Below are 13,120 nucleotides of genomic sequence, written 5' to 3' on the forward strand. Positions count from 1 at the left end.
CCCTACACCAAACAGTTTCAAATGACAGTAAAATTGACCAATCATATCTTCCCTCTTAGTGGGCGGGCTTAACAGTATGATCATTTCCGCCCGCTGTGGTGACGCTAGCCTACATTAGCTGACGTGCGCGTTGTTTACAAGGACGAACAAGGAGTTGTGGACCTTATTTTGTTGGAACCTTATTTTGCTTAAAAAGTTATCTAGTACATATATTATTGTTTATTGCGTTTCTAAAGCTGTACTGTCTCAGTTTTTTTATTTTTTATTTATTGCAGTTAATTAGGAAAGGGGGGTGGGGGAGCGGGCCCACTTTTAATGGTCACGGTTCGCTACTGATATATATATATATGGTCTCTGGTATGAACCCTTTGGGTACAAGCCAGGCTGCATCAGGTTATTGTAGCAGCCTGGCTGATTTGGTGTTTTGGTTAAAAAAAACAGGAAATTGTGATATGACGTGCTACTCAACTTTGGATGGTTTGGATTAGAATGTTTGGTTGGGAAGGTGGAATGTTTGGATTCAGTTTTGATGCTGAAAAGCTCAGAACAAGTCGCAAGACATTTTGCTCTGGATTACTATCAATACAAAACTAACAAATCTCTCTATTTTTTCTAGATCTTTCTCTCTTTCTATTCTTTCTATTTTTCAGGTGGAGAATGAGTTTTTACCCCAGGAGAACCGACCAGCCTAGGCCTAGGCAGGAAGAGAACCACTTCATAGACACACCAGGTTTTACCACTCATGGTGAGAAAAATACATTTTCATATACTGTACATAATTTTATACTTCTATGTAAGACAGTATATTAGTTATTATGAGTATGGATTCCATAGGCTTATTCATAATAATTAAAAGTTAAATATACACATTTATATAGTAGGTTTCTAAGGTTCAGAAAAATAACATGTATATTTATTCTACTGATGACTGTCAAGCTCTGTATTTCATGTGTACATGATAATATAATTAATGGAGCATGGGTTACTTCTTTGATTTCTTTGACTCAGCACAATTTTCATAAATCTTAACATTGTCCATGTGGCCATGGAAAAAGCAAATAAAAATAAACACTTTTAAAAAGAAACAGATTTCTAACATGACATCACAAATTCTTAAACATTCTCCCCACATTCTAATGACATCACATGGCACCATAGCCCTTGTTATAATCACTTGTTCATTGGGAAACACGTACAAGGCATTTGAGCCTCACTGGGAGGCATGCTGGGTTTCACTTTACCTACTGTGGGATTTTCAGGTGTGCCCTACAACCCCCAAGAGACAGTGATCCACGCGGATCCCTGTGGACCAGCACCCTTCCCTCACAGAAGGACGGCGGGACCCTCAGATGTCGGCCATGTTAACATCCCTGTAGAAGGACCACTCCACACTGGTACTGTGTAACACTGAAGATTACATGCGTATTCAACAAACCAAATAATCATGCATGATGAAGTAGAAAAAAACATTTATTACATTTGTTTGTAAGGTCTGGCAGAGGTGCAGAACCATCAGCTTTCTGCACATGACCTGACCAGTTTTATCAGAAAATATGACATGACATATTCTTCAACATTGTAATGAATTCAAATGGCACTGTAGCCCTTCTTATAGACCTGATGATCTTAACAGTACACATTCCTCTGTGCCCTGGGTTGGTGTTTTGCATTTAGGCCCTGACATGGAGAGGCAGAGACACCTTGCTCAGCCCCATGTTCAAGGCGAGGTCCTGAAACAGATGGATCCAGTCAACCTCCAGCCTGCTGGTGGGTATTTGGGTATTTTGGGTATAACGTTGCTTTGTGTGGAATGCTACGGTTGCTATGGACGCTATTATTGCTATGGAATTCTATTATCGGCTAGTTAGTTAGGTTAGCCTAGCGAACGGTACCACGGAGAGTTTAGAGACAATATGGCGAGGTGATCTGTCTACTGCACTGTTATTCGTATAGTACATAATCTTTTTCTTAATGTTCATTCAACATGACAGCAGATGCCCTTCGGGGACCAGTTGGAGAGCAGTTGATCCTGGAAGAGGATTGCGATGAGAATTATATCCCATCTGAACAAGGTACATTAGCTGTTGCATACTACCTGTTACAGTTTAGGACCCCGGATAAAACTTTACCAGAGCCGGAGTGGCTAATCGGGAGATTCCGGAGGATTCTCGATGGGCCGGCTCATGTCAATCTCTAGTTTGGGCCGATTGGGATGGAAAAATAATTTTGGGCCGGATTTGGGCATGAAACTCCCGGGCTGAAAAAGTGGCCCACTCCGGCCCTGAACTTTAATATATGTTACTGAAATGATATAATTTAATATCCACCATTGATAAAGTCTACAAGCTACAACAGTTCCATCATTTAAAAACTAAATTATAACACTGACATAATAACTTAATAATATATAATAATATTATAATATATAAAAATTATAATATTAACAACACAGTTCCAGTTTGGACTCCTGTATGTTCGTCCAAGCTATAGCTACACTTTATAACATAGAATCAATCTCCATGCATTATGGACTTAAATATTTGAATTTGTGGGATTTTGTCTTGATTTGAAAATATCATACTTCTTGTCGGTATATTCTTCTTATCTGTATTGCTCCTCAGATATCCATGATTTTGCCAGACAAATTGGCATTGACCCTGAGAGGGAGCCAGAGCTCCTATGGCTGGCCAGAGAGGTGGCTGTAGCCTCACTACCTCCTGAATGGAAACCCTGGTAGGACAAGCTCATTCTCATAGTCACCCATAATGAAACAGTTTTCTTATCCTTACACACAGAGCAGTGAGCATTGGTGTGAGTGTTGGTTCCTTTTAGAAAAATCCAAGCATACTCTAATGTGCCCTTAATTGAGGAATGGCTTCCATTCCAAGAACTCTACGTCTCATTCATGCTGGCTCGTTCATTCAGGTTCTTGATTACCTGACGTACCAAGGCCCTTTGTCCCCTATAACTCAGTTATAATTTTAAGTACCATTTATAGAAGTAGGATGCATCAGGACTTTATTGTGAGTGTCATAATGTCACACGGACTCTCTGGAAGCTTGCAAGAAGTGGGCATTAAATCACTTATGACCTAGGTGATTAGATGAGCAAATTAGACAGCCCAACTTTTTTTTTAAAGACCATGGAAGTGCAAGTCTGGAGAAGACTGAATAATTTGACTGGGAAATAAGATTGGGCAAGAGAAAATATAACAGGCAGAAGAGGATTGTTTTTGAAGTTGGGGAGTTTGATGTGACATGAAAGATCAGACACATTTTAACATATGAAATCACTTTTGGATTCTGTATTCAAATGGTTTGGGGGAAAGTATGTTATAACCTTATTGTCAGGTGTAACAGTGGTGTATTTATATGAGTCAGTACCTTTATAGATAAAACACACAAAGACAAGATCCAGGAGATATTTAATGTTAGTTGTCCCCGAAACTAACAATTGCAAAGTATATAATTAATATTTCATCACTCTATGCAGCAGATTTGCTTGTAGACTTGCCTTCTGGCACTATTAATCTGAGCAATGAGACCCAGAGCACCACTCAGTGTTTCAGATGTTGTCCTGTTGACACCTTTGTGGACAGTCCTGTGCTGGAGAACCTAGGCTTGTCTACATGTCATGTGTTTTTATGTGTGTTTATCTGATGAGCTTGTCTCCCTTTCCTACTCCAGTCAGGATGTGACTGGAGAAGTTTATTACTTCAACTTCTCCACGGGCCAGTCCACCTGGGACCATCCCTGTGATGAGCACTACCGCCAACTAGTGGCCCAGGAGCGGGAGCGTGCTCACCACGGCCGGACTGCCTCTGCCATCTCAGGCTCCGCCTCCACAGGAACCAGAAAGAACAAGGAGAAGAAGAAGAAGAAGAAGAAAGAGAAGAAGGAGAAAAAAAAGAAGGAACCAGAGGGACTGAAGGCCCCAAGAGTGAGTTTGGATCTGTGTACCCTAAAATGTATTTTGTCACACAGCAGTTATATTTGTCACACTTTCTCTTCCATTCTACACATTCTTGACTGCTGTGTTTCTAATAACACTGAAATGAATTGAACAATTATTTGCTCATCGAAGTATATCAAAAGATTTAGGATAGCAGTCGCCTAAAGTTGAGCAGAAAGGAAAAAGAAAGCTAATTTGTGTGTGCCATTCTGCTAAAGCTCTCTCTCTCTCTCTCTCTCTCTCACTCACACACACACACTCACTCACTCACTCTATCACTGTCTCTCAGCTGCTGGCTCCTCTGGCTCCACTGAGAGGAATGTGTGACCTTTCAGTTCCAGGACTGCGAGGTTCCCTGGGCAACTTCACAGACCTTCATCCTTTAAAGTCCTCACTAGGGGTAAATGTACTGTCTATATCCTCTAGTAGGGGTGAACATGTACAGTCTATATCCTCTAGTAGGGGAATGAAACCTCATTGTATACTTTTATAAGGTGGTGTAAGAACAAACCCTACATACGTCACTGGAAGTTAAAGAACACGTCACTCCTCTGCAAAGTTTAGCTTTTACCAAATTGACTTTGAAGTGATGGAGGTCTGAGTTCATGGCAGAGGTGTAGAGCGTATGATGATCTGTATCTTAGGATGTATCCGGAGCAAATTTGCATTCGCTAAGAGGACGACAGCTGGAGAGTCTGGCTCCGCCCATATTTAATTCAGATCTGGAGGTGGATGAAGAGGAGGAGGAGGAAGAGCAGAAGAAGGCGTCTGTCCATGAGGTGAAAACACCCGCTAGAATATAATGCTCTGATTTTTAGCTCACTGTCACCTTTGTAGTCTTTACACTGCAGTAAAGTATGAGGAATGATTTTCTGTATCCGTGTTGCGGTGTGTGTTTGTGTGTACGTAGAGTCTGCTAGAGTCATCAGACCTGTTGCAGAACCTACACGTGGACCTGGACATCCTGAAAGGGGGACTGCAGTATGAGGTGGCCACGATGTTCATCACTCTCCCTCACACACACATTATGTTCCCAGCTTTTCACACACATTTATACAGCGCCACTAACATCACTGTGTGTGCTCACGTGATCTTGGTGTTACTGTAGCACCTTGCTCTACCTTTCACAAACACACACACACACACACACACACACACACACACACACACACACACACACACACACACACACATTATGATCTTGTGAATGTCTGTACATGCATGTTCATGCATATGTGTTTGCATGTGTTGGTGTGTTTGTCTGTGTATGAGCAGGACAGTGAAGTCAGTGGCAGTGCTCCTGTGGAGGAGAGATCCGAACCAGAACGCCAAGATCTCGCTCCGTTAAGAGACCACAGCCCTGACCCACCCTTGCAGGTACTCATTAACACTCACACTGCCTCTCTTCCTATATGTCTCTCCCTCCCTCCCTCCCTCTCTCTGTCTGTCTGTCTGTCTTTCTCTACAAACACTATAGCAGTGGTATAAGTGAGGGGACCTCAAAGTTTATTTGAGGTTAGGGTTTTATTTGAGATCATGCGCCAGTGTTTTTCTTTCAGTGTTTCTTTTTGTCTTCTTCCTTTCCGTCCATCCATCCATTTATCCATTCGTCTGTTAGTCATATACATCCACACATCCTCTTGTTTATCCATCCATCTGTCTATCCATCTATATATGTCATTTCCATTACCTCATTCATTTGTATTGTGCACTAGGCCCCTGGCTCTCTGAGGGTCATGCACACTTCATACAGAAAAGACGAACCATATGTGGGTTCTATAAAACACCCTTTGGTTTCAGTTAAGGTGATGGCAATAAATTAAAGACTAAATAAATAAATTAAAGGCAGGGAGAATTCATTTACTCACAGCTCAGTGATCACCTAAGAGGCCGAGCCAATGTGTGTTCATCACACGGTGTGTGTGCAGGAGAGCGTGGAGAGGGAGCGCTTGTTGAGGGCTCATCTGGAGGAGAGAGAGAGGATGCAGGCTTCACACACATCCCAGCTGGAGCAGCTCAGATTACAGCTCGACTCTCAGCTCCAAGACACCCACAAAATACACAAGCAGAAAGTAAGATCCCACACCCACACGATACGCACACGCAAAAATGCCTCTTCTGCCGTACCCAGTCGGGTGTTTATGTGTATAAAGATGGTGAGAGTTGTTTGTATTTGTTTGTTTTTCTTGTGTGTGTGTTTAGGAGTTAGAAGTGCAGAAGATGATGGAGCAACTGGACATGAAATCCAAAGAGCTCAAAACTCAGGAACTGCTACTCCAAACTCAGGTACTTTACCTGCGTTATTTGAGTGTGTGTGGGTGTGTGTGTGTGTGTGTGTGTGTGTATGTGGGTGTGTGTGTGTGTGGGTGTGCTACTCCAAACTCAGGTACTTTACCTGCGTTATTTGAGTGTGTGTGTGGTTGTGTGTGTGTGTGTGTGCTACTCCAAACTCAGGTATTTTACCTGCTTTATTTGAGTGTGTGTGTGGGTGTGTGTGTGTGTATGTGGGTGTGCTACTCCAAACTCAGGTACTTTACCTGCGTTATTTGAGTGTGTGGGTGTGTGTGTGTATGTAGGTGTGCTACTCCATGCTCAGGTACTTTACCTGCTTTATTTGAGTGTGTGTAGGTGTGTGTGTGCTACTCCGTGCTCAGGTACTTTACCTGCTTTATTTGAGTGTGTGTAGGTGTGTGTGTGCTACTCCAAACTCAGGTACTTTAGCTGCTTTATTTGAGTGTGTGTAGGTGTGTGTGTGCTACTCCAAACTCAGGTACTTTAGCTACTTTGAGCGTGTATGTGCAAATGGTACACTGAGCTCCATTGTATTAGGTGCCCTTATAGCTTTACTTATAAGTTACTAATCATTCGTCAGTCAGTTCTTTGTGCTGAGAAGTTAACTGAGTCAATGACCTGTTTTGAAGGAAAAAAATGAATAGGTCATGTCTGGAGTGTGCGTGTGTGTGCATGCATGTGTGTGTATCTTCAGTCCAGTCACTCAACTGCCTGATAAAATGATCTGTGTGTGTTCGTACTGTTGGTCTGTAGGCTGCAGATTTGAAGAAGAGGAGACAACAGCTGAGTGAGGAAGAAGATGAAGTTGAGAAGGGGATAGAGGTGCGTGTGAGTGTGTGTGTGACCAGGTGTATGTGTGTGTGTGTGCGTGTGTATCTGAGAGTGTGTGGCCAGGTGTGTGTGTGTGTGTATCTGAGAGTGTATGACCAGGTGTGTGTGTGTGTGTGTGTGTGTGTGTGTGTTTGTCATTGTGAACTGTTATGCTAGGTTGTGTGTGTCCCCCAGGGGTGTGTGTGTGTGTGTGTGTGTGTGTGTGTGTGTGTGTGTGTGTCATTGTGAACTATTATGCTAGGTTGTGTGTGTCCCCCAGGGGTGTGTGTGTGTGTGTGTGTGTGTGTGTGTGTGTGTGTGTGTGTGTGTGTGTGTGTGTGTGTGTGTGTGTGTGTGTGTGTCATTGTGAACTGTTATACTAGGTTGTGTGTCTGTGTGTCCCCCAGGCTCTCTCACGTGTCCTGAGAGAACGGGACAGTCTGCGTGCGGAGCTGGACAGACTAAGAGATGAGAGGAGGAGAGAAAGGGAGGAGCTGGAAAAAGAGAGAGAGGGAAGGAGGAGGGAGAGGGAGGAGAGCAGAAGGATGATGGAGGAGAGAGAGAAGCTACTGAGCAATACAGTGCTTCTACAGGATAGATGTGATGAACTCCACAGAAGGCTCAGGTAATACACACACACACACACACACACACCCCCACACCCCCATATACACACAAACATGCTATAATACACATCCTGAAGACTTGGGTAATGTATACGTATACCAACTTCTGTCGATGTGCTGGAGGTTTAGATAATATACACACGCATACGCATGTGCGGGCACACACACACACACACACACACCCCTGGGGGACACACACAACCTAGCATAATAGTTCACAATGACACACACACACACACACACACACACACACACACCCCTGGGGGACACACACAACCTAGCATAACAGTTCACAATGACAAACACACACACACACACACACACACTAGCTTTGACCGAGTCAGTACTGGTCTCTGGTGACACAAATGCACGGTACACAGAGTGTGTACAATGTACAGATCTGTGTTGGTGTGGTTTGTGTCTGTCAGCGAGGTGGAGCAGAGAGAGCATGGAGACGATAACCTGGAGAGAAAGAAACAGGAGGAGGGCAAGGAGAAGAGCAGACAGAAGGAGGGCTCCCTCGGAGTGGAGGACCTGGAACCTCCTCTCTCCCCTGTGCCCACCTCCCACAACAACCACAGCAGCATAGACGAGTATGTGGGGGGTGTGTGTGTGGGTGGGGAGGGAGGCTGTCCGATTGTATGTATTTATCATATGTTTATATACTCGTTTGTAATCTCCTCTCTCTCTCTCTCTCTCTAGCTTGCGGGAGTATATCTCGTGTGAAGGTGTCTCTCTGCAGAGAGCACGACGGTTCTTGGAGAAAGAGACCCGCTGTCTGAGAGCGAGACAGGCAGCACTAAGGACGGCCCACCCCAGCCCGCAGAGGTCCGCTGCAAGAGGTTCTGCTCAGCCTCTCTGCCAGGTCCGTCAAGTTTAGTAGTCAGTTTTATTTATAAAGCGCTTTTTACAAAACATGGTGTCACAAAGCAGCTTCACGAGCGCATGGGTCCAGATCCCTAATGAGCAAGACGGGGGCGAGTGTGGCAGAGACAAACTCCCTAGGTGGATTAGGAAGAAACCTTGGGAGGACCAAGACCCCAAAGGGAAGCCATGCTCCATTGGCCCAGCAACTTTAAGTTCATATTTATAGTCCTGTGTCTATCTGAGCAGTCACAGTCTCTCCAATATGGATGCTGGGCCTCAGGTAGGATGCTGGCCGTATTGGCACATGCATCCACGGCATCAGCACATCCACTGGCAACCCAGAGCATCTTCTAGCTGCTTTATGGAATTGTCTTTGTAGAAACATGTAGTCAAGATACAGAATGCAGGTTAAATATGTAAAATCAAATTAAACTTCCATATATATAGTACACGTGCCAGTGATTTAGCATGTGGCTCCAGCAGGCTTATCCCTAGCAGTATAACTAAAGGGAGGGGCCTGGAGGTGACCACAGGCATGAGGGTACTGAGACATTACTCTGCCTTCGGCTGTAATCTTGTCGTTTTCGGAGCTGAGCGCAATCCTGCGCTTTGAGAGAGCAGCAGGTGAGATGGATTATGGTATGCAGTGAGTTCACTCGGATATTGTGGAGGACTATTTAATGCTTTATAGGCCAACAGAAGAATTTTAAAATCAGTTTGATATTTAACCAGGAGCCAGTGCAACGCTGAGAGAGTAGGACTAATGTGATGGACTTCTCAAGGCCTAGTTAGGACTCTGGCTCTTGGATTCAAGTTGGAATGCAGCAAGTTGGACTTTCTTTAGGGACTGTTTAGAGCATCCAGTTAAAAGACAGTTACAGTAGTCCAATCTTGATGAGACTGTGGGCCAGTTTCTCTGCATCTGATACCGAACGTACATGTCTCAGCTTGGCAATATTACATGAAGTTGCAAAGGCAGCATTAGTGACATTGCATATGTGTGTGAAAAATGAAAGATGCAAATCACTAGAGACACCTAAACTTTTAGCAGGAGATTCAGGTGTTACTGAAAAGCCATCTAGTGTAATAAGAAGATTCGACCAATTGCTTCTTGCAGTCTTGGATCCAAGAAGTAACACCTCAGTCTTATCAGAATTTAGAAGAAGAAAATTAGACACCATCCAGTTCTTTATTTCTTGGATGCAGTTCTCAGTTTTGGTAGTAGTATTGACATCATCCAAATTAGAAGATATATATAACTGAGTATCATCTGCATAGCAATGGAAGCTAATACCATGCCTACAAATGCTTGCTAGCATATATAATAGAATAACATGGGACCCAATACAGATCCTTATGAGCATTCATTATTTTCAAGTACAAATTGGTAATGATCGTTCAGGTAGGATTTGAACCAGGACAGTGATTGACCTCAGACCTCTTTATCTGAGAATATTAAGAGATTGTTAACTACTTTAGACGGTTTCAGTGCCGTGGTGGGTCTAAGCACGTTAGGTCTTGCAGTGCCTACAGCCATGTAGCCAGGTCAGATGGGAGACAGTAGGAAGCATGAGTGTAGTTCCTATTAGATGTTCTGCTCCGCTGTGCTGTAGGAGGTGAGTGAGCTGGAGAAGCTGAGGGAGACGGTCCAGAAGGACCACACGCTCCTGAGAAAGAAGGAGGAGAGACTCGGCCAGCTGGAGACCTCACTGGCAGAGGAGGTAACACACACACACACACACACGTATGCCTGCACCCACACACTTACGTACAAACCCACATTAATACCTACCTGGGCTTTACAATGTTTTTCTCAGCTGTCATGTGATGAAGGCGAGCGGCTGGTGGGAGATCGGAGAGTCTCATTTGATGTCAGAGACTCAGAGACGAGCAGAGACGAGTATGGCCAAGAGGAGACGAGTGAGAGACACACTCCATGTGCATGCACAAAACACACACACGGGCAGACATTTTGAGAAGGCACTAATTTTGGTTTTCACAAAGTCATTCCCTGTCATGAAAATGATTTTCTCACAAACATTACTGCATTCCAGCTTCTCCATTTCAGCCCTACAAAGAGGCATAAGATAATTTCAGTGTTGATCTCGTTAGTTCAGGAGAAAAAAGTTAATGAGGATAAGACAGCTTGACATCAATCTGTCATGATGATTAGAAGAGAAGACTGGTTGCTTTAAAAGGGTAGTGGTGCTTTTACGTTTTCTCCTATTAACTATGGTCACCTCCAAGGAAACACGTTCAGTCATCATTGCATCAAAAGGGTTTCACAGGCAAGGACAGTGTGGCCTTGTACGATGCACCCAAATCAACCATTTATCCAGTCACTAAGGACTTTGGGGAGAGTGCTTCAGTTGCATGAAGGAGGCTTCAGGGAGCATCTCCTACAGGAGTGTCTCCTACAGAGGAGGCTGCTATGAGCCTCCTCACACCATCAAAGTGTGGGGTCACTCCCAATGTTGCCTAAGCAAAGCACAGCCATGAATAAGGGAAGGTATCAAAACATCCTTCCAGAACAACTTCTCCCAACGATTCAGGAGCAGTTTAGCAGCAATTAACAATTATGGACTGTTAATAATTGTACTTCATTATATCACATAAACATTTGACAAAAGGTTCTTAAAAAAATAAACTGAGGAAGCAAACTGTGAAAACTAAAAATTTGCCCACAACTGTAAGCAGCTCTAGAGTCCACTCTGGTCTTGTTGGTTCATAGTTGTCTGATGTTTTTATCTCTCTAGCAGTAATACACCCAAACCCTGGTCTTCCTCTCTGTTTCAGCACATGCAGTGCCAGTGAAAGTGCAGCAGTTAGCAGAGTCCCTGCAGCAGATCTCTGGCCAGCTGAACACGGTGCTGGGTGCACTGGGATCTCTCACTGGGAGGACCGTCCAGCCCCTCCCTCAGCCACCTCCGTCCTCCTCCTTCCCTCCTGCCCCGTCCTGGGCATGGACACCAAGCCCCGCCTCCTCTTCATTGGCCAATCAGAACAGTTTCTTACACTGTTCTGTCCCAAAAACACACGGGTCTGACCTTCATTTGAACTCCCACTGGAGCAAACTCTTCCCTGGTACGTAGAGACAGACACACCCCAAACATTAGCAGTGATGAGCAGTGGTCACCTCAGTGGGCTGCAGTGATTTTCACTAATGCTTCATTTCTTCATCACTCGTAAAACCTTTGAATACAAATAGAAACTTCTGCCTCTCCCTCAAGCACAAACCAGTCACTGCTGGATTTATAGCCTTTTTTGCATAGTTGATGACCTCCATTGATTTTCTGTGCTAGGATAATGCCGATCTTTTCCAGTGCAAGTGTGGTGCAGTGTAGAGACCTGCTGTGTCAAATTAGCTTCAGAAATCTAAACCGCACTACCTGTATTAAGACTGCTCTGATTTTAGGAGTTTCCATGGATGCCAGTGCCCGCTATCCCATGAGGGCTACCAGAGCATATAGTGGATACACTCCAGCAAGGTGACTACACACACTTGCACACCTGTGCATGCTCGGTCACAATCTCTCACTCTCACTCACAGGATCAGTACTGCTGTTGATTTTGAAAGGAAAATTGATGAACTCATACAGTGCTTTTCCATTATGTGTGTGTGTGTGGGTGTGTAGTCACTCCTCTGAGCTAGATGGCCAGAGGCTGCAGAGACTGATTGAAGACAACAAAAGGTGGCTGGAATCACAACGCAAAGACCCAAATGTGTATCCTTTCACAATCTCTCTCTCCCCCTCAGCTTATACACATGTATGTATCACACACAAACCAGTACGGGAACAGAATGCATCATATTTTCACACACACTCTCTTGCACCCTTGTACTCTCCTGAACCTCTGCCCAGGCCTCTCTTCACACGCTACCCAGCTGCCCCACCCACCAATGGGCTGGTCCAGCTCGGCCTGGACGAGAACAATCAGATCAAGGTCTACCATTACCGAAGAGGCACAACCCACTGATGTCCATGTATGTCCAGTGCAAACATCAGTGGATAGACAGAATACAAACATGCCATCAGCATGTACACATTACAGGTGATGTTGCTGACAAAGTCAAGTCAGATTTAGCATAGTACTTTGAAATTCCTTTTTGATAAAAACATTATCTAATTGAAATTCAGATGGTATATCTAACTGTAATTAGTGATTAAGGTATTTCCGCCTACATAACACATTGCAGTGGAGGATTATACTTATTACGATGGCGGTGGCAGTGTTGGATGTGACTAAAACGAGCTTGAACGTCGTCTTTCCTGCAGGTGCTGAACCTGCGCTCTGGCGTGTCCCGCATGGCGGTGGTGTCCTTGAGGGAGTTGTACTCCAACCTGCAGAAAGGGATGGACCAGGAAGTGGAGGTTACAGCTAAGGTCCTCCTCCACAAAGCAGCGGAGTCCAATGGCTTCATCAGGCAGGACGTGGACACAGCTCTGGACAGCATGGTGCAGAACTGCACCCCCATTCGGAGCATGAACGCCCTTCTCGCTGGAGGACTCTGGTCAGTTAGTCTGCAGTGAGCTTTAAACTGTGGCTTTCAGATAGCAACAACAGTCACAAGA

General features: G+C 44.4%; 1 protein-coding gene across 1 annotated transcript; it reads left to right on the forward strand.

Moving 5' to 3' along the window:
- Positions 1-112: 112 nt before the first annotated feature.
- Positions 113-13,053, forward strand: LOC143487513 (uncharacterized). The gene is made up of 22 exons (XM_076986449.1): positions 113-745; positions 1,260-1,394; positions 1,675-1,767; positions 1,992-2,072; positions 2,622-2,733; positions 3,687-3,939; positions 4,241-4,351; positions 4,596-4,730; positions 4,862-4,939; positions 5,227-5,328; positions 5,880-6,023; positions 6,154-6,237; positions 6,997-7,065; positions 7,461-7,678; positions 8,108-8,272; positions 8,382-8,544; positions 10,160-10,267; positions 10,364-10,466; positions 11,343-11,630; positions 11,962-12,034; positions 12,182-12,271; positions 12,410-13,053. Exons 1-22 carry the CDS (start codon positions 658-660, stop codon positions 12,522-12,524), a joined length of 2,808 nt encoding a protein of 935 aa, XP_076842564.1. The 5' UTR covers positions 113-657; the 3' UTR covers positions 12,525-13,053.
- The last annotated feature ends 67 nt before the right edge of the window (positions 13,054-13,120 follow it).

Source organism: Brachyhypopomus gauderio, unplaced genomic scaffold (assembly GCF_052324685.1).
Source record: "Brachyhypopomus gauderio isolate BG-103 unplaced genomic scaffold, BGAUD_0.2 sc47, whole genome shotgun sequence".
In the NCBI taxonomy this organism is placed as follows: Eukaryota; Metazoa; Chordata; class Actinopteri; order Gymnotiformes; family Hypopomidae; genus Brachyhypopomus; species Brachyhypopomus gauderio.